Source organism: Pelmatolapia mariae, linkage group LG2 (assembly GCF_036321145.2).
Source record: "Pelmatolapia mariae isolate MD_Pm_ZW linkage group LG2, Pm_UMD_F_2, whole genome shotgun sequence".
Taxonomy (NCBI): Eukaryota; Metazoa; Chordata; class Actinopteri; order Cichliformes; family Cichlidae; genus Pelmatolapia; species Pelmatolapia mariae.
The window spans coordinates 15,595,873-15,618,935 of record NC_086228.1 but is presented as its reverse complement, the minus strand read 5'-3'; the positions used below and the strand labels follow the sequence as shown (position 1 = coordinate 15,618,935).

General features: G+C 37.1%; 1 protein-coding gene across 2 annotated transcripts in view; it reads right to left on the bottom strand.

Moving 5' to 3' along the window:
- fstl5 (follistatin-like 5) overlaps positions 1 to 23,063 on the bottom strand; it is a 187,945-nt gene that overhangs the window by 129,380 nt on the left and 35,502 nt on the right. For both annotated transcript variants that reach the window (XM_063493843.1, XM_063493852.1), the window contains exon 3: positions 21,115 to 21,145. In XM_063493843.1, the coding sequence (XP_063349913.1) occupies positions 21,115 to 21,145 (31 nt within the window). The remainder of the gene's footprint in view (positions 1 to 21,114; positions 21,146 to 23,063) is intronic.

Genomic DNA, 23,063 nt, shown 5'->3' with positions numbered 1-23,063 from the left:
TGGTGCGCCTCATTTATATCCCAAACAATCCCCCCACACATAGCCCCGCATTATGCTCTATCCGTCACAGAGGATTTAGACGGGATACAAGTGTGTACACTGTGACCTGATTGGAGCCAGTCAATTTGCTAGTTTATTAATTCCCCGCGGTGCACTGGCGTAATGATTATTCAGTGAATTTGTGTCGCACAGCGAGGCATCCTCCGTCACCAGCAGGGTCAGCGAAGGGCACCGTCATCTGTTATCAGTATGCACATCCAACTGTCTGGCCATCAGCTGACAACAGAGACAAATGAGGGATCGTACACAGCAATTCCTTTATTGATGACCTATTGTTTTTCAAAACGTGGACAGAAATCCATGATGCCGAATGTTCAATGTGACCCTCAGGGTAGAAATGTAACTTGTCTTGTATACACCCACTGAGATTATAGATCATGTTCTACCAGTGGCTGAATACAATCTGTTTACTTGAAATATAATGCATGAGTCTCGCTCTGTGAAACTTCATTGCAGCTCATACTTCTTTCCAGAGCAGCCAGTCAATTTGTTTCTCCTCTGCTTATTGTTTTATCACGGAGTAGTACAATATTTTTATTGTAACGTGCTATGATATGAACTGTCATTTGTAAACACACCACAACTTCTGCTACAATATCTCAGCTTAGGTGGTGTTCTTTTCTTTCCATGCATCTACTAGACTAAAAACAAGAAGAAAACAAAAGAAACTGAAAAAATCTGACCTAATGACAACAGACACCCACACCATGCAAGTTTTGCTAGAGAACTCAATAACACTTTGAGACACTGTGGATACTGACATATGGGTGGACTGAATAGTGATGATGTGTGAGTGGTGATATCAGACTGGAAATTATATAAAAGTCACATGCTAATAAAAATTTTTAGCGACAATTTTTGAGTTTGAAAGAGTCATTCCTGTCAGCTGGCTGACCTGAATTTCCTTTTTTTTTTTAAACTGCAGTTAGAATAAGGCTGGATAGCGGAGAAATTATATAACATTTGTGAAGTCAACACAGCCAAGGCTGACTAAGCAAAACCAGTGAGCACAAATTCTTTAGCAGAAAGTAGAACAAAAAGGCCAAAGTCAGCAGGTCAGAACCCAGAAATTGTCATTAATATACTCCCCAACAGAGATCATTTTTGCAGTGCTTCGAGAATTGAAAGTTTATTTATGCAGACTGCAACAAACAGTTGCAGCAACATGAGGTTTATAAGAAAAAGCAAAGGGATCTTAGACGCCCTATATCAAGTCGCTTCCTTTGATGATCATGTCAAACACGCTGGGAAACAATGCCTTTGTGAGATTTATAATATTTGTTAGCTGTCTTCATCTTAAAGAAAGCAAGGTACAAAGAATTTCAGGAAAAATGTAAAACTAAAACACTGGGGGTTTTTTTGCAAAATTTGTGATTGCCAAAGTTTTTTTCAACCCACGTTCTTGATCTAAAACATCTGACTCAACTAAGCCTTATAATTAATCCATCTTTGTTCTCCACTAAAGGAGACCCATTATCCTCACTTTCAGTCCCATCTTTTTCATTGTTGCATTCTACTTAAGCGGCTTTTCATGAGTCAGAGCTCAACATAATTCCTATTTATCTTACATTGAGGCTTTAATGCAGCCCTCAAGTTTATCTTCTGTTTGAAACAAACAATTTAGCTCTTTACTACCAGGACCATTGGTAGTAAAACAGCCCTGGATCATGTTACATCATCATGACTGACAGTGGTTTAAAAGCCTCACCTCCTCCAAACATCTTTGTCTCTTTTTGGGTTATTCCTGAACATCCAAACCAATTCCCTCTCATTTCAGAGTGACACCTTGGGACCTTGGCAAAGTGGTGAATCATTCACAACCAAATAACATATATTTAACCTCTTAAGCACCCACGCACCCAAAGATGGGCGCAAAAGGGAGGAGATGGCGGAGATCAGAAAACCACTGGGGGCTTAACAGGTTAAGTACAATTGTTTGTGCTGATGATTTTCAAATCTGCAGTTGATTAGAAATGACTCCAAGAGACCTTCCTACATAACTTATGTAAATCTAAAATTCTCATTCTCAGATCTTCACTGAGTTCCTTTTGCATTGTTCTGAATATTCAGTGCTGTCAAACAAATCCTTTTTATGCTGACACAGAGAAACTACCAGTAGCAGTAAATCATGACTCCTAACAAGAAGTTAATAGGCCTTGGCATGATCAAGTTAAAAGACACTACAGAACCTTCAGCGTCACTTATTAAAAATTCGAATGTAAAATCATTTCACGGTGGACAAAGAACAGTATAAAGAAATTATTAAAATTGCATATAAACTTCTGACCACAATTGGTAGTATGCACCATTGAAACATACATAAGAAAAGAATAAAGGAAAAATATAATATCATTAGATTAAAGAAAAATTTGGGTTAATTTTATGCAAGTCATTTATTCATTCATTAAAATATTAGGATACTGTTATGTTTTAGCCTTTTAAGTTACATTCAAATATATTCATGGTATGCAAATGAAGCATTTAGCACTGATAACAGCTGCATAATTGTCAATTAGTGACAGGTATTACAGTAACTTTAAACTGCAGAGAAGTTGTCTGAAATTGTTTGATGAGCGACAGTTATTAAATTAAAGTTACGTTAGTGCTATTGTGGACAGCTGGACATTGTAATTGACTGAACTACTGTTTGCATCACAGACTGAAAGGACCCTGACTCTGACAGAAAGGACCCTGAAAGGAGTCTGACTGTTTAAAATGACAAGCTTTAATGTCACCTTGGAAATTACTTAACAGTTCACCAGCTGTATGCTTGCTATATGCTGAAAGAATGGCACTGACAACAGCTGTTTATTTAAAACTGCAGCTGAATATTGAAGTAATAAAAAAAAATAAAAAATAAAAATTAAATTAAAAAATCCCTGATTCAACATTTACCTTTAAAATCTTTCCGGGAGTTAAATAAACTGTTGTTCTTAACCTTGTTTGATAGAGTTCTGTGTTTTGAAATCTCAGTGTGGCGAATGGCTTAAGATGCAAAGACAATTAGTCAGAATTATCTCATTAAAAACCAAATGAAAATATGCCCTGTGCAGGTAAAACATTAACCTTTAGTTAGAGCGTGTAAGCAACACCAAGGTCCTGACAGATGTGACTCCAGTGTGCAGTATTTGAAGGGCATCATCCCTCCATGCATGCATAATGAGGTGAACACTGTGTAAAGGGATAACAGACGTACTTGGACATGGCCAACATAATCAGATTGTCTTTGCAGATGGATCAAAGCATTGCTATGGCACCAAAAGACAAGCTTTAAAACCACAAAAAACCCAATAGTGTTATGGAAATTGTCTTCCCCAAAGTGTAACAACCTGCACTCTTTGTAAAGCCATTCAAGCTTCTGATAACTTTGGTCCTGATGCTGACTCAAACAAACAAAAAAAAACCCCAAAAAAACAAAAAAACAAAACAAAAAAACCCAAAAAACACACACACACACACACACACACACACACACACACACACACACACACACACACACACACACACACACACACACACAGACATCCATTTAAGCAATATTGTTTTGAAGCATATTTTTTCCTTGGACAGGCATCTCTGTACCTCTTTTTTTTTTGCGAATGCTTTCTATTCTCTTTGTAAACTCAAACTGTTGCTGTAGTACCTGTATCTGATGTTTTCCATTACAACAGCTCCGAGTCCTGAGGGAGAGAGCGAAGCGTGGTAAACAACAGTCAGGCGCTAAGCTCACACAGTGCAGAGTTTAGCTGGCCCACAAGGCCGATGAATAAGAAAAAGGAGATGCAAATTGGAATAAACAACAACTACAACAATCTTAAAACTTTACTTGCGCATAAACAATGTCACACTCCCTTACACCAACTGACACTTCGTGCAAATAAGTTATCTGAAATCTCAGATGGTGAGCAAGTTCTTAAGTGGAGCGCTGCGAATACTGGAAGGCACAAGCGTCTACATTAGCAGCGGCAGCAGCAAAGTGTATTTTTAGCCAACCTGTTGTCATGCAAAGAAAAGGTGTAACATATTCACGGTTAAACATCTGACATCATCCAGTCTGCCATCACCGGGCGTTTTTCTCAAACAATGGCTGCATGTAAGTCTGACCATTAGCAGCGTCTCAGGAACAGCAATCTCCTGAATGTCACCAATTTGTTGACAATGAATTATTTGTGACATATTTATGGAGAAGGACATTTAATGGCACTAAGCATGATTTATTTTCAGCCATCCTGAGCCGGAGGCATGCATAGTCTTGGAGATTTCATTTTAAAACAACTGGTGAATAATTTTCACCTAAAGACAGGAACCTTTAACCAATAGAAAGAATTTTGAATCTTATAATGGATTGACTTCAGATAAATTCATTTCATGTCTGATGTGTTTGTTAAGCTGGCAAACTTGTCTCTTTATTCAAAAATGAATCTTCTGCCAGGAAAAGGTGTTAAGCCTGGTCACTGCGACCCCCTTCACATTCAGTGCTAAATGATCTACTAAAGCAGCATGGTGGTGCAGTGGTTAACACTGTTGCCTCACAGCAAGAAGGTCCTGAGTTCGACTTCATCATCTGTGGATTCTGCATGTTCTCCTTGTGTTTGTGTGGGCTCTAGGTACTCCAGCTTCTCTCTCAGTCCAGTGACATGTAGGTAGTGGGATTTGGTTAACTGGTGACTCTAAACTGCCCATAGGTGTAAATGTGAGTGTGAATGGTAGTCTTTCAATCTGTGTTAGCCCCGCAGATTGGTGACCTGTCCAGGGTGTAACCTTCCCCTTGGTAGCTGGAATAGACTCCAGTGCCCCCGTGACCCTGACAAGGATGAGTAGATGAGAATGGATCGATGGATTATCTCCAAATTTCAAATAAGTCAACAAACATCAGTTTAAAAGGTAAAAAGAACAGGCTGGTGACACTGGCAGTCTGGGCTTCTGACAACAGTTTGTTCCAGAACAACAATAACAATGGACTCCAGAAGGTCCAAGAGAACAGACCATAACTCACTATATATCAAGAGGGTCTCCAGTTTAAACTTCCTCAGTGTCCAACTGTCAAAGGACCTGTCCTGCAATAGACACATCTGTGCTCTCAGTGGGCAGGAGTTAGCTTCGTGAGGAAGCTAAGGAAGGCTGGGTAAATAAAAATTCCCAGTACTATAAAACACTCGCAGCGCAAAAAGATGCACTCCATAAGAAAATGAAGCTTGAAGTATATTTTCTCCCTTCTATATTTAGCGTGAGAGGCTACTTAATGGTTTACTTAAAATCCACACTATATCAATATGTTTAAAATCAGCTCTTGCAGATAATGAACAGCTTATACAGCTCAAAATTGATATGAATGTAAATGTGCATAATTATCACTTTTTCACCAGAACACTGTCAATTTAGAAAGCTCCTGGGTTTTGAAATATCAGAATCAGATTTAAATTTATTACCAAGTTGTTCTCTTGTTTTTTTTCTTCCTTCTTCCACAAACTACGAATTTGTCTAGGTGTACAGAGACAGATGCATTAACTACACTGGAAGTACATTTGGCATGGTTTCTCATTCGATAACAAATTGTTTTCTAGTGATAAAAGGTGTCAGAAAGGCAGGCTGTTACAGCATTGTTATCTTCGGTTTTACACATGGCACGTCAAAGACTTGTTTCTGTCAGCCCCAAAGGTAAAGACCTGCTCAAAGACCTGTATCCATCAGCGTCGTTAAGGTGTTGTGTTATCACCTGCTGAAATGCACTTCCTTCCCCTACCAAATGCTAATTGCAACATTGTGACAACACTTTTACTCCTGGTGGCATAAACAACTCTTGAACAATTTATGAGTATCTATTTGAGGCATAAGAGCTTTTTCAAGCCTTTTAAGCAGAGCAACACACTATGTTTAAAACATTGATGACTTCCCTTCCACCTCAATGACTTCATTCGACAGCCCTTTCACTAAAATGCAAAGAAAAAGTCTTGGGGAAAAAAGAAAAAAAAACATTGTCACTTCTTATGTTTCCATTTTTATCATTTTTACTCACTGTGTGACTGCAGGTCAACATATAACTCTGTTTCATACTGTTACATGGTTGGACTATATATTCTCAAATTTAATTTCCCATGTTTTGTCTTGTTTTGTTTGATAAATTCAATCTAGTCTGACTCAACAAGGAACGGAGGACAAATCCTTGATATCATTTATAAAGAGGAAAGCCTATTCCATTTTAATAAAAGCTGAGCTCTGCAACCTGCTGATCTGAAACCCTGCCAACCTCTGCATCTCTAAGTGCCGTATAAAAAATATATATATAACAGTTATGGTCAAGAGAAAGCGTTTGCATTCACATTTTCGACATTTAACTCTTATACGAGACAACCGAACAGTGAAATCCAATTTCCTCTTTAACAGTAAAAGCAGCCAGAGTAGAAAGTGCAAGGGTCAAAGCCACTACGTGCTGACAAGAATAGCTGCAAAATACGCTCTGGTGTACCTTGAATTATCACATACTATGAAAACTTGTTAGATACAGAAATTCTGCAAGGGAAAAAAAGCATTACGTTTAAACAAGACAGGGACATTTTCAGTTCAGGTAAAAGGACGGAGATACAGACGGGGGTGTTTACTACTCAACATCTATCTTGTCGCTCTCTACAAACACAACTGACAGCACATGAATAGACTGTGCTTCGTGTTTGTGAAATCTAAAAGAACACCGAAGTCAACTCACGTTCAACTTATTCATAAAATGCTGTCTGACATATTCATCACAAACCACTTTGCAGAGTACAAAGGACATAGTGTAAATACAAATTAAAACTATATGACTAAACTTCACATGAAATATTCCCCAGCTTGTCAACAGTGTACAAAGGTATACATCACAGCTGCTCAGCAGAGGCTAATCAAAGAATCCCCACCCCTACAATAGATTTTTTAAAAAGACTTTCACTGCTTTGAAGGACTGTAAATTAATCAAACTACACTGTCAAAAGGAAAACAGACTCTTTATGAATGAAAACATTTTTTTTCCCCCCGCATGGTTTTTAATTAATACAGAAAAAACTTGCACTGTTTATGTAGAAATTACACCAATTAATTTTGAGATTCAACACTTATAATAATTGCAAATGTTGCTCAAATATAGGGACAAACATTGTTTTATGAAAATTATGCTACTGTGCAAGATGTGCACATATTTTGTGTATACCAAATCCAGTATTATCTGCAAGTATTTGGACAAATTACTCTGTCTCTGCAAACCACCACTGTGGATTTTAAAAAACTAACAGCAGCAGACTTTCAGCTTGAATGCAATCAGTTTAGCAAAAGTATCGCATTAACTGTTTCAGAATCATATATTTTAGATCAGCAAATCTTCTACAAAACCTCCTTGCTGACTTGCAAGGTTTCCTTGTGGATCTCTGGTCTCTTTTTCCACAATTTTTATCCACCTTTATAGTTACTGAATGCAGCAACAGAGAGAACCAACAGACCTCCATGCTAATTGACTAGCTGCGATTACACAGCCTTTGTCGAGAACCAAGACCTTTGTCTACGTGTGATAGGTGGGTACTCTTACCAGCGGGAAATTTCAAAAATATCTGGAAAAAAATGGTCTGTTTGTTACTCTTCCTTGTTCTTGTGCTGTTGTTGGTTATTTAATTTAGCATGCAGAAAAGTCCTAATTCGCTATACACAAAAAAAAAAATCTTTGGATTGACGTGTACTGGGTGTGAAAAACAATGCTTTTAATGCTGCTTATGTGACCACTGATTTTTTTCTCATGTTTCTCCTTTTTCATGGTAACCTCTGTTTTCACTCCCTTCCTGTCAACACCGAAGTAAGTGCTGCTGGCTTTTCGGTGGACCAGAGGCAAGCACGTTTGCATAGGCTGCATACCCAAAATCCTACACTCTCTACGGCCAAATAGCTACACAAACTCAGAGAGACACAAATGGAGCAACCCCAGTTCCACTTTTGATGATGATGCACACTTAAAAGAATAAAAAAAGAAAGAAAAGAAAGAAATCTATACTAGATAGCCATCACTCTAATGTGCACCTGTTTTTATTCAGTGACCATACTCCTTACATTTTCCTTTTAGGATGTATAATTTTTTTATTTTTTTATTTTTTGGGGAGGTGGGGGGGTAATCTTTTGGAAATACCTTCATCAATGTTATGTAACTTGTGCTGTGAATGTGAAATGTGAAAAAGACCAAAAGAAAAAGCATTCAATTTCAGGGACAACACTAAGAGAAGTGTATTACTTTTAGCCACTTATAGTATCTGTATGTGTGCTGGTTCCTGGCTGAGTGCACGTGTAAGAGTGGATGAGAGCACCTGGTAACCACTTGGCAACTTTCCGTCCCATTTCATTCCCTGGCCTAATGACTGAACGTGGGCCCGGCTCCTCTCTCAGTCTGTCCACATCAGGATGCAGCACTGAGAGCGTTTCCACCAACAACCCCATTTATCAGAGATTGCCGCCTAATTGTAAGCACCCTGCGCTACTCCCATTACTACTTCACATTACAGTGGGCTGGATGGTAGGCAAACAAAAAGGCAAGCAGCTTTCTCATTTCTCTCTCCCTCTTTCTCTCTCTCTCTCATGAACTTTGTATGGCTGATTCTGCATTACTGTATCTCTGGGTGAAATATTGACATACAAAGATAAAAACTGTTTAAGTAAATTCAGTCCAATGTAAAATGTTCTTGCTCAAAGCATCACACGCTCTCCTGACATTTAAGGTAATATTTTAGACTCTGTGGAGAGAGGAGATTAACACGTCTCTCTCATACAAAAAGAGATACAAAAAGAAATGTTTCTGTTTATATTGACTATAATACAAACCTGACTCTTACTACTTGCACCAAATAATTTTGACATATTTTGTGAAGAAACTATCAAACCGAAAAGGCGAACTCTTCAAAATCAAAAAACAGCTTTCTATGCTGAACAATAAAACAGGAGTAAGAGTTCTTTTTTCCCCAAAGCTGGATATTTCTAGCTTACTGTATGTACTACCATTCACCGAAGACCAGCGACCAGGAGGACTGAGGTGTATTTATTAGACCTGGTTTAACTGTTAAGCTGAGTCTTCAGAATAGAATTTAGTTGATGCACCAACCAGAAGTAATCCTAGTCTAAACTAAAACAGGCTTTGTAATGTTAATGCATACGACTATGGCTGTTTTCTACCCCTGTTTAGCTCTGCCTTGCTAATTTATTTTGGATTTGCGGCAACAACTCACGATCAAAGGAAAGGAAAATGCAATTTCACAGACTCTGAAATAATAATAAAAGCATACAAAAAAATCAAGAGTTAAAACATTACTGCATGAGCACACCAATTGCCAACTATTGCACTTCAGTAACAAATAGACTTCATTTAGGAACCACTGTAAGGAAAATATGGAAAGAGCACCTGATAAAGACAAAAACTTGTTTTCTTTAGTTAGTTTTTTTTAATACAACGAAGCAGCAGGCATGCTCACTGCAAATCACTATACAGACTGATGACTTCATGTATTTTTAAAAATTCATCTGCTTTTTTACTAACCATCTGATGAGTTGTTGTCCAACACAAACTCTGATGACAACTCCCTTAGAAGTTAAAACAGAAAAAGAAGGCCTTTCATTTCAGCTCCTCTTTGTTATACATGTCCAGTAGCTTGCTTCTATCCTTAACTATTCTCTTCTGCTTATGTTAAAATCCATGTATGACACAGTAGTAATATAAGCTGTAGAGAAACAGCAAAGACTTTGAATTTACATCAACTCTTAAAAAGCCCCAAGATTATGGCCATTTCTAGCAGACAGTTGGTCACTGTAACAAACACTACAGCTTTCTAGTAGGTACCTCTCCTATTTACCATCTTTACCATCTTCTGGTATGCTATAAAAACAAAACTCACTGGATTTGAGTGAATTTGCATGCACTGTAATAAGGTGCAACAAGTCAGTTTGTGAAATTTCTAGAATCAGAAGAAAAACAAATGCGGGTGTTTTTGTCAAATAAACTGCAGCTAAATTGAACTAAAATCATACAACAAGTCCAGTCTACTCTCACTCACATCAACTTCTTATCTCAATCTACATGCGATGAAATTAGCAGAGAAAGAGAAAATAACACCTGAAAGCTAATTGGGGAACAGAGTGTGTTAGAAGACCTTAGCTGTTTAACACAAGCACACTGTTGCATATAAAGACTGCCTGTCACTGCTCTGAGATTATGTTGAGTACAATGGAACAAAGCTGGGTGAGAACTTGTATATATGTACAAAAGAACACAATAAAAAAAAAAGTTATACCTAAATGGTCAATTAGATTTTTTTTTTACATGTTTGGACACTGTTGCAGTTATGCCATTCATATAAAAGGGACATTAAAGTTAATCTAGGCTGAAAGCTGGAACCGACCTTCAGGATAATATCTCTTCCTATGATTACTGTGTTGACCTTCAGATGGAAAAAGAAGCACCGCTATTGCCAAGCCTTCATCATTATCCACTGTAAGTAGCATGGGTTCATGCAGATCACTAAGAATTATTGATGAATCTCAATTAGATTCGTCTCACTCCATTTAATTCTACATATTCAGGATATGGTTTGCCAAAAATTATGGGTATCAACATCCAGGGAGTCATTTATACACTCAAGATGACTTTTGATGGTAATATTGTTGATCTTGCTAAGTGTGCAGCACGTTATGCTTCCTTTGGCAGCAGCACTGATGATCGCCATGACACCCATCACTCTTTTTTTTTTCCCTGTGTCTGTTATTATTTTCAAATAAGCAGTTTAACGTTCTTTGAAAGTTCATTAAGCAATTCAAAGACCAGAAAATAAACTACATGCCATAACAGTATACTAGGATATGGCTCATAAATGCTATTCTTATGGCCTAGAACAGTCAATGTGTTTTCCTGGGTAGTAGCTCATTAGACGTCTGTACCTCAGCAGGAAACATTTGAGTGGTTCACACTATGCTGAGTCCTGCTGGTTTACATCTTAGTCATCTAATTAGGAACTAACTTACACCTGCAACGCCAGGTGAGCGCAATTAACAAGCATGTAGGATGAAATACCAGGGTGCTATAGAAAGCTATTTTAAAATCAAGCTAATTTCGCATATGTTTTTTCTCCCCATGACAAAATCGACCTTTCTCATATCACACTAGTAATGGATTTGTTCCATTTAAGATGTTCCAGTATGCTAAACAATTTGATATGTGCAGCACAACACATAAAAAAACACAGAAAACACAGAAAAAAAAAAACAATTAAGAAACTTTAAGAAACCTCAACTTTTACCAGATTGTTTATTCTGAGTGTGCAGCATTCAAAGATAAATCATATGAATTAAACAAGATACCAACATAAAATAGCACTAATTTAAAGTTAAATGCAATTTACCAAAGGGCTGGACTGAAAGAAGAGGGGAAAAACTGATACTAATTTGAACTCTGTTGGCAAGACTGTTTAACGGTCTACAGGTTGCAGTAGTGTAAGCTTAGTAAACACACTGTAGTTTCTAGTTTGCTCATTTGTCCCTGGCAGGAAACAAAGTGAGACTGCTCTCTGAAGATATTAGAATAGTAGTACGTTAACGCAAAAAGTATACAAGTACCAGCAAGCAAACTGAGTTTATGACTTCTTACTAATGTGGATGTCTGTACCGATTGCATCCCATTATATTATTTTCAAATAAGCAGTTTTAAATTAAGAGTACATTAAACTTCTTGAAAGATGGACAATCATGAAACATTTTGAATGCTGTGGTTTGTTTTTGTTTTTTTCACCAGTTTGTTGTTTGGGGTTTTTTTTGGTTAGTTTTTTATTTTGTCTTTTGTTTTTTTACATGTAGGTCTAAAATAAATGGTCAATTTTAGTGTTGTTGCTTTTGCCCACAAAAATACAACTTATCAAATGAAACAAAACGATATTGTTAAATTATTAAATTTGCTTTAGTGTGTTTTTTTTTAAATCTTGGATTGTGTGTGTGTTGGTTTCACAGTGTTGGTAAGCCCACCCTCAAAATGCTTGTGCTATAGCTTGTTTGATGCTTTTTAGCTTTTTCTGCCATCTTCGTTGTCAAGGGTCAGGACAGCAAAATTACTGTGACAAAAAAATGCAGCTTCCCCATTCATTTCACTGACATGTCTACACTGGGATAGCAGGAGTCCTGACCTCAAGGAGGCACAGGAGGCCAGACATGCCCAGAAAAATCATTCAATATAACTTCAGCAGCCCTGGCCAATCAAACAAAACAATGACCCCATCTGATGTTAAGCACTCTGCGGCATACAAAATACTTTGACTGGTTTATAATAGGATAATCAAGTCAAATGCCATCATAACTTTACATAGTCTTTACAAAGTCCTGCTTAATAGAAACAACTGTACAGTGATAAGCCTTCAAATGACCATATTACAGTTATTTTGTATTACACGTAATGCCAGAGGTGGTGTTACTAAAGATTAGAAGGACAGGGATAATTGTTACTCAGCTGCTATAAACACTATTCCTCGGAGTATTTAATACAGACTGTATACAACAGAACAACATACCCATTATGACATTACCCATTGTTTGGAAACTTGTATTTGAAGCCTTGATTTTAGTATTTTTGCCATTTCCGTCACGGTTTTCTGAAACCAGAGTGAGGATAAAATTATCAGCTAACAACACTAGAAAGCTAAGTAAGGTAGCATCACAAAGACACAAAGTTATATTAATAAAACAAAAGTTTCAGTCGCCAAATCTTAAGCACAGACTTCAGGGCCAGGCTGTTAGTACAATTAGCCAAACAGCAATCCATTATATTTGTCAGTTAACTGCATTAAAATCTTCAAAAAGGCCAAGAGGTCCAAATTAGTGACTTAAATTGGCAGAGGTAAAGTTGTACAGACAACTAGGAGTGCAATTGTTGGCATCCACCTGGCACTGAAGGCAGCCATTTATTATTTTATTTATTTTTAATGCAGTCGTTGTCATGACAGGGAAAATTTGTTGTAACGATCAGAAACAGCTGGGACTCTACAGGAACTGACTTAGGCGGCCATTAGATGAACCGCAGTGTTTGGCTTTGTGTTATACAAATTTTAAAAAGGATTCCTTATTCATGTTTCATGTTTTTATCCCTTGGTTGCTATAGGACTGTAATTCATATAAATTCAGTGCAAATGTATAGATAAATGTGAGGATATCAGGCCTCAGCTTGTTAAGACTATAAACACAGGCTCATTAGCTACGTCACTGGTTCTATAACAGGATATTGTACATGGCTTATGGTTTTCCATTTCAGACACCCTTGAAGTAGAAGTTAAAGTACAAGTTGTTGTTTTTTTATAGTAGGATGATGAGCCTAAAAAAAGAACTGAATAAAAGATCTCCACATGTAATATCATGCAATTTTTTTAATGAGTGTTTCGCCTCTGCCGTTAAGGTCATATTGCTATCAGACAGTCTATGGGCTATATTGAAGTATCTGGACAGTCATCCAGTAAAAGAAACAAAAAAGCATGGGCATCAATTTAAAACAGAGCATGAAGACCTCCAGTGCAAACACAGTCTAACGCTTTCTGAAGTGCAACGTGACCAAGCAAGGTACAGCTGGCTTTTTCCCCTGAGAAGGTGAAAGTGTTGTACCATACAGTATTTAGGGCAGACACAAGTGTCCTCTAATGGCTTAGTGGGTCAAGGAGCATAAGTGGCCTGTAAAGCTAGCCACAAGGTCCTGCAGGGATTCAAAAGGCAAATCCTATAGGGCCTTTTTTCAGTTTTTTTAAACCCAGCCACTCATCTAAGACTGACTGGGGTGCTCATAAGCAGATGGTGCAGTGCAGTACCATAGCATCTCTTTAAAACTGCGTCCTTCCCTGCCCAGGAAAAGACAGCACTTCATGAATCTACAATAACTTGATTAAGACTTACTGTATGAAAGCCATTACAAATTAAATTGTGGCAAAACAGTGACGCTGGATGGAACAACAGGGAGTCTTCCAATAATTCTGTCTGAGAAAGGTGCAGAGGAACGCAGCATTCACCTCTCCTCAGTACAGCTGTGACGAGTTATTAAAAGTGTAACCCAGTCCCAGGGGGTGGTGTGTAATTTTAGAATTAATATACAATTTAGAGCTTGGTGTTTGCAGCTTTTGAATTATTCAAATGTACTGCTATGGGCTCGGGTTTGGTAGGAGTAAGCAGTAGGCAGTTGCCATGCATACAAATGAATAAATTACGCGAGACGACATAGATTAGAAGAACATAAACATTTGTGCCAGGAAACAAAACAAGATGTTTGCTCTTGTGCAGAGTTCAAACCTGAAAGGCTGTAACATACTAATAGGAATAGTCCACGTCTGTAAGGAAATCTTTCATCAGCAGCCAAATTCGCACATCAGCACTTCACCTGTTCACTCAACAAAAATACATACATCAACGCATTTTCTGCAGGTACAAGATTTGACTCATCTGCTAAATTTCAATGGTATTACATGATTGGTTTTTTTATTATTTGATTTTTTTTGTTTATGTACATCAAGTAAATAGCAATAACTATACAAAGTAAAGCACGAAAGTGTGGTTGTTTATATTGGACTCTGGTGACTACTCGTGTAAAATTAATGCGAATAACAGAAAAGCACCGGAGAGATATTCATGATATACATTCATAGATATTCATAGTTGCTTTAAAATGCATTTATAATTAACCGGTGGGCCTGGGTTTGATTCAACTGAACTCCAAAGCTTTCCTCACAGAACAAGGCTATGGTGCCAAGTGAGAATACAGGTTCTAAACCTAGGATGTGCTCACTATAACTAGATCAATACTGACCCGTATTTTGTTTTATGTGTTTGAGCACATGTAACAGAGTGTTCATCACAGCTGAATACCTAAGGGGTGTTGATTGTGTCCGTCTGTCAGTCATCCATCTATCCATTTTCTTCTACTTATCTGATGGGCCAGGTTGCATGGGCAACAACCTAAGCAGAGAAACCTAGACCTCCCTCTCCCCAGCCACCTCCCCGAGCTCACCTGTGGGAACACAGAGATGTTCCCGAGCCAGTCGAGTGATATGTGTCCTGTGTCTACCCCAGGGCCTAATCCCTGTATGACATGACCAGAACACCTCCCGCAGGAGGTGCCCAGGAGGCATCCTTGTCAGTTGCCCTAACCATCTCAGCTGGGTCCTTTCAAAATGGAGAAGCAACTCCACTCTACACTGACGCTCTCCCGAATGACTGAATCGAAGGAAGTGACAAGCCTCTAATCAAAGTTAATTTCTCCTGCTTGTATCCACAATCTTTCTTCAATCACTACCCAAAGCTCATGACCACAGGTAAGGGTAAGGACGTGGATCGAGAATCTGTACAGGACTAAAAAATATAATAAATATTTGATGTTGTGACCATTTCGCCAGCCTATACTACAGTAAACATAGTTTGAAACTACAAATTGTAACCCTAAACTTATTAGGAAACACTAAGTGAGAATTACAGTCGGGGGAGAGCATAAACAAGTAAATTAATAAATAACAGCACAGAACCAATTTCAGGAAAATCCATTTATGTTTTTGTGCCAGAAGGGAGGGAAGAAAAAAATTGGCTAACATATCAGAATATTAGGTTTTTATATCACCAAATATTGGTATTAGTTTTAAAACTCCTTTATTAGTCATGCTGTACTTTTAATCTTAGAGGTTCTCATTCCCATTCTGACAAGCACTCTGTTCACAATGTGGGGCAACTTGAGTTTAACCCTTTAAGACCTACCATAGAACCAAGTCCGCCGGAGCTTATATTATATATTTACATGCTGTAGTGCCATTTTTGGGAGCATTTCAAGTTGCTATACATCAATACAACCGTTATAGCCCAAATTTTAATAATATGTATGCATTAAGTGCATAGTAATTACATAAATTGCAAAAAAAGTGCAATAAACTACAAAAAAATTGAAAATCGTTTTAGTTTTTTTAACATATATTTCTAGTTAGAGAAATTTAACAGGCTTATCCCTCAAAATTGTAAAAAAGTTGCATAAACTAGTTTCCCACCACAGGAAATTTATTTTGAGTGTCTTCATAGTTTTATTTTTGAAATACACCAATTTTTATATACTGCAGGAAAAACAAAAATAAATATTATAGTGCAAATTTGCAAAAAAGCAGCATATGCATCAAAATAAACTATTTCCAGCAGTGCAATATGAGTCCTAAGGATCCCAGAAACGACACAGAAAGTCATAAAGTCAAAGATAACTTTTAAAAACACCAGTATAGGCTCATGAGGCCCTGATGGTACTACATTTCCGCGAAAATGACGTCACTTCCGGTTTCGGGCAGGTAATGGCGGACATGCGATAGTTCGCGGTGACGTCTATTCCAACCTAGGAAGTGTTATGAACAGCTGATCGGATCGGCAAAGCGTGTTTCTGGAATATTATGTTTTTGTTGCTGCAAGCGCTTTTTATGCAGTTTTTGCAAAGCTATATGTGGAAGGAAACTGTGACCTAGGACAAGCTGATGGCATAAGATGTAAGTACAACTCCTCCAGTTTCATATGCAAAAAAAATTATTGCGCTAGCTTACGTGGTTGCAGTGCTACCGGGATTTAAAAGTAGTTGCGCAAAACAGAGCGTGCCGCTCTGACCGGTTTTAAAGGGTTAAGTAACACATCCCAAGGACACTTTGGGATGTGTTAGGTGGCAAATCTCAAGAAAAAAAATACCCCAATGCAAAACATTATTCCCCTCACTCTGACCAAGCTTTTTAATATCACAAACATACATCTTAATATGAAAACAAATCAATGGTTGGCTAAATAAAACAAGGTTCTAGGAACACCAGCAAGTTTGTTTTACTGTGTCTTGTTTATACACTACACCAGCAAAAGTCATTAATCTTAATAGTGCTGCTACCAATGACATTTTTTACATGTAATGAGAATGGGAAGACAATCTTAAAAAGCTCAATCAGATTTTTCATATGACTAAATCAGCCCATTTATTTTGTAAAATTGCATTTCCCCCCAGCCCAAGGTCTTCCTGTAGTATGCATAACAAGCTCGCTTAGTGTGGTATGTGCTCGTTCTGGGACTCCAATTACCGAGCATCCTGGAATACGTTTGGCATTTGTCTCTTCCTTGCTGACATTCAGTTCGAGTTTATAAGGCGCTTCATTCATTCCATCTATGACTTTTTTTTTTTTGTTTTGGCATCCACAGTAAATGCAGGAATGTAATTTTCACCCATCCATTTCACAAACTGCTCATCTTGTTCAGGGCTGGACAGGTCGCCCATATATCACAGGGTGAAAAAATATAACAGTCTCAGACAAGAGAACACATTCAAGTATGTATGAACATGGAAAAAGACAGAGAGAGGATTTCTCAATAAACCACACAACAAAACTAGTTGTGAAACTGAGGGGGAAAGCATTTTAAAATAGGATTCTTGCACCTTTATAATACTTCTTAAAATCAAAAAAATAGAATTCATATTGAACAATGATGAGATTGTATAATACATTTTGGACATTTTATAAAATACTACTTGGGAGAAAAGCTATTCATCAGTGCAATAATATCTACAGCAGATAGTATTTGACAATTTCTTTATCGCACATGACAGTAAAGTCTTGTATTTTGGACTGTTGCTCAGACAAAACAAGGATTTTGAAGACACTTTTACCACTTTGATCTGTGCTTTAACTATTTGCACTATTTAGAGCTTCTACTGGTATACCTACACCACCCTGTTCTGTTTTTAAGATAAAAGCTACAACTGCAAAAAAAAAGTCAAATTCAACTTTTGGAACTGTATTTTTTTCTCATTCTTATGATTATATTCAACATATTTTCTATACATTACAATTTGTCAGATTTACTGTGCATTACCATGACTATATGTATTACAGCATCAATCAGTACAACACATTAAAGAGTCACAATTAAAAAGCATTGGGTTTTTCCTGTTATAACCACGTTTGTGGATAATATTAGACTTTGTTGTTGTTGTATTTTAGTGGATCTGTAGAAAACCCAGAGATAAACATTGGCATCTTTAAAATACTCTACTCTAGCATATTTCTTTTGTGTGAGGGTAAAGCTGAATAATAAACACACTTTTTCATCTGTTTTATTATACAGGAAGAGTCGGTGTGGCTTCTGTTAATTAAAGTAAGAAATATCAAGTTAGGACACGTACTATAACAACCATTTTTATATTTGTGAAGGAAACATTAATTAGGTAAGTGCCCCGCTCCAGATGTCTTCCCTGTAACTACATTTAAAACTAATAAATGTATGTGATTGCTGGTTACCTCAAAGTTGACCAAGTGGCATGAAACCACAACAGCTTTATAAACTAAATTTCTGGGGGGGACTTTTATTCTCATTTTGACTTGCTAGATGTCTATTCAATCCGTTAATTGTGACGTAGCTTCTAAAACTGCGCCTTTTAATGCTAAATCGACCTCAGTTTCACAATAACGAGAAGGCTCCAATGTACATGGTGATACTTGAATAATTTATGATTTTCCCTACAGTTTGCTTGCCTTCTCGTTATCGCGGCTGGAAATGAGTTTGCTGAAAACTGGCCAAAGTGAGAGCTCCCCTTTCGGCTTACAGAACATGGTGCATTAAAGTGAATCACAGCAGACAGCTGGGGCCGCCCTTTATGGTAATGCACCCTCTACAATTACTGCTTCGACCTTCCCCGGCAAGGAAAAATGGGGAGACGTCCATTTAGCGCCCCTTTCAAACACTTAGTGGCAGGCATGTTGGGCAGCAGGACCACCTTTTGCCTGACATTGACTCTTGTTTAGAGGAGAAAGAGAAGACATTAGAAAGGTGACGGGTTGACAGATGAGATGTATCTGTCAACCAGCAAGAAGAGCATGGTGCATTAATGCATCACCACTGTCCAGATCCACAGAGGTAGTTGAAGCTGGTTGGAGATAATGGTGCCAACTACAGCTGCAACTAACAGTTCTTTCTTACCATTTTATAGAAACCCAGTTCCAAAAAGGTTGGGACACGGTGGAAAATGTAAGTAAAAACAGAATGTAATATGTACAGGTTGCACCTCCATCCCATCAGAGATGCAGGCTTTTTAAGTTAGCGCTGATAACAACCTGGATGGTTCCTCTCCTCATTGGTCTTGAGAATGCAACATGCATGTTTTCCCAAGGAGAATTTCAAATTTCGATTTGTCTGACCAAGAGAAAAGTTTTCAACTTTGTCACAGTCCACCATAAACAAGCTTTGGCCCAAATATGACAGTGGTTGTTTCTGAATCATAGATTTTATTAAAGTTCAAGATTTTATTTAACTATTAATTAATGTTTAGTCAATAATAATAAAATTGAAAACATAGATGTGCTTAATTTTGCACACACAACATGTTATACTTTTGAATTTATAAAGAATGGCTATTTTAATTGATCTTGAGCACTAGTATAAATAAAGATATTATAGTGTAGACTATGTAAAGACTGCACAATAGTAAGTGTTTTGGGGGGGTTTTTGGAGGAGGAAATGAACAGAGCCACACATTAAACTCAAATGAACATTATCGATGCAATGGTTAATATACTGTGTGTTTGTCCTGAGTACATTTAAAAAAATTACATTTAAAGTTGAGGTTATCCAACTTTTTTTAGGTTGCTGGACCTTCACAGCACAAAGTTTTTTGTTAAAGCTGAGAACGACTGCATTTGGTGTTAAAGATAAATGGCTTATTGAAAACTGCGCTGCATTTTTAACTTGTTCACACGGCTCCTTGTTGTTATGGAAATATAATTCAATCACTTTCATGGACTGAGCATATCAAGGGTAACATATCTCATTGCACAAAAACACCCAGCTGAAAGTTTAGTATGAGAAAACATTAGGACAATAACTACCTCCCATTATAGACGCTGAAGGGTATAACCATTTAGTGCTCACTTAAGCTGCTTTCAAGCATGCAATGCAGCACTGAACTTTTATAGATATTACTCAGCTGAGCTGTATGTAACATGTCTCATTCAAACAGTCATCTTAGCTACCCATTTATCTGCATTCCCTTCCTTGTACTTACTACTCACCACACCGCACCACCGCTTCCCTAAACCCTTCCCTGACTATATACATTTGTGGACTATCCCTTTCATGTGCTACATGTGTGAAAAGGTAACCTCAGACCTAATTCTCCTGGCATTGCAGTAGGTTAAATGAGTGAAAAATATCTATAGTATAATGTGAAAAAACCCTCTATATACTAGTGAAAAAAACACTTTCTTTTTGTAAAACTACAGACAATATGAGCAGATACAAAACATGTTGGCGGAGGGTCTGCAAAATGTCCTTTAAAGCTCCAAACAAAAACGTGAAAACATGTTTTCATGCAGCTGACGAAGTTTAGGGTGATTACTGTTTTTTTTTTCAACATTTGTACAAGCTTAGTCACAATTCACAGTATTACAATTAGACACAGGCATTTCAAGCAAAAAAATACCAACCAGATTTCTTGCACACGGACCTGATAACTTTAGTTTTTGAAGGAATCCAAACAGAACTTTTTAATTGCTTTTGTCTTTGGATTTTTGTCTTTCCTGTTTGCGTACAGAACGACGGGTTTTATCAGTTTGGTGTCTGATGGATAGTTTTGTTATTTAATGGTTGCTGGCTACTGTATATTTTAAAACAAGTTTAGTAACATAAAATATTCGTTTAGGGTTTAAATATATCTTGATAAGTGAAAAGTCAAGCTTTGTACAAGAATGTGACCATTGCATGAAATCTTTTTGGTGGAGGAGATAAAATTTTAGAAAGAGGAGATGAGAGAGTGTTATGCTCCCAGTAGGTTTCTTATTGTGGTGTTTTTGATCAAATGTGCTCTTTTTTTGTCTTTTAGTTAAAAAAAAAAAAAAAAGGCTACATAAATATTTTATACTACAGTTAGTCAGAAAGAAAAAAGCAAAAGTGCTTCACTTACGCTGTAGCTTCAACAACCCCTCCCCTTGTACACAACATGTTGACATACAGGAAGGAAGGAGGAAGAAGGAGGAATCAAAGGCAGAAACTCACCTTTTATTCTCAGGTTGTCTGGAACGCCATCCTGTTGGAACAGCAAAAAAGAAAACAGAGATAAGATCTATGAGATCAAAACCTACCAACATTAAGGTAAATGAGTGCAGTTACATGTCCTTGTATTAGATGAATGACATTCTGTAGTCTATTCAGCATATTAACATTCTTCTGAAAAATGGTGTTTCACATCTCAATGCAATCATCACACAAAGCCTAAGGACTTCATTCTGAATGCAAGAACTCTGAATGTCTGAATGTCAAATAATATTGCATGAACAACCCAAACAACAGTGTACCTTTACACAGCAATTTGACTCACTTACACGGACAACGGACAAACCTTAAACTCTGAGATTTTATTTACTTACATATTATTTAATACATATTATTGACTTCTTCTTGCTTTTAGTCGTTAGATATGTTTCTTTAGATTCTGATATCTATTTACATCTATTTAGATCATCGTATCCAAGTGTTTTAACTTTCTCTTCTATTTAATTTTTTTTCCAAGGATAAAGTACATATGCCTGTTGTGTTTTGAACACGTTAACCAAATTAGTAGTCCAGATGCTTCTTCACATTGACAAATAAATGTATAAATGTAGTGTAACAGAAAAAAATATGCAGTAAAAAAAGAAAAAGAAAAAGAAAAAACATATTACAGATACACCAAAGAGCAAACAACTAGGACCTTCTGAGTAGCCGCGCTTTAACAGATTTGCATGCTTATTGAGCATAGTTGTAGAAAATGCTGCTATCAGGACTACTATTCTAAGTAACTGCTCTCCAGAAACCATGAATGCGAAAGAAAGAGGCATAAATATTTGATTTCTCTACAGTGAAATCTGCATAGCTCATCCTTCTCGTTCTTGTACAGAAAAATCAGATTCTCTTTCTAGCAGCTCGAGCTGGGTGGCGTTATGAGGAAGATGCATTATGCAACGGGTCTACAGTCAATAATGAACTGTGGTCCCTGAATGCTTGAAGAAAACAGCAGTTTACCCATTTTCTCAGTTTGCACAGAAATCGACCTACTGTTTTCTTCCTAATGCGCTATTAATTACCTGTCATTTAAAAAAAAGGATATTATGCACTTAATGTGTTTTAAAGATATATGGGTAAGCATATCCAAGAGATGTGACTTTAAATATCAATTCTGACTGAAGGAATAGCACAGCTTATCTTGCTTCCTGTGTACCATGTGTATACATTTGACATTGTCATATTTTTATTTAGACTATACTGGGTCTGTACATACTGAGCCCTGCTGTTAATGAAATCCCTACCCCACAGAAAAGAACATCCACATGATTGATAATCTAATAAATATTGATATAGTGATTTATTGTAAACAATATCTAAAAAGGTTAACAGATTTTTATAAAAAAAAATAAACACATAATACAAAAAAGTGTGAAAAACAATTACATTTTCTTAGTTCTTAATTATAATGACAAAATATTCATGTATAAATATCAATAGGAACACATAACACATGTAACTGTACCAGTAATTACCAAAAATTATTAACTTAGTGTTTAGTGGTTACTATTAACTGCGCAGTTTATTTACCATGTTTCTTACAAAGCGCTAGCAGTGGGTCCAAGTTTGATTTTACACCCTGGTATGTTTCCAGAATTTGCAATCCATGCATTCCTAATGACAATGGTTTTCAAGATATACCACAAATGTCAGCCTTCTCTTTGTGAAAGTTGAGGATGAATACATAACTCTGACAGTCCCCAATGTGGCTATGACATTTTATGGAAAATTCATCACGTGGTTTCTTCGATGCGCAGGCACATCACCCAGCAATCACTAAAGCTCAAGTTAAACATTGCGATGTGGTAACAGCTCTCTGCTCATCATCTTTCCGGATGTTTCAGGAAACACTGCTGACCATTAGATACAAATCAGAGAAAACACCTGTGGCTCTCTGACATTCT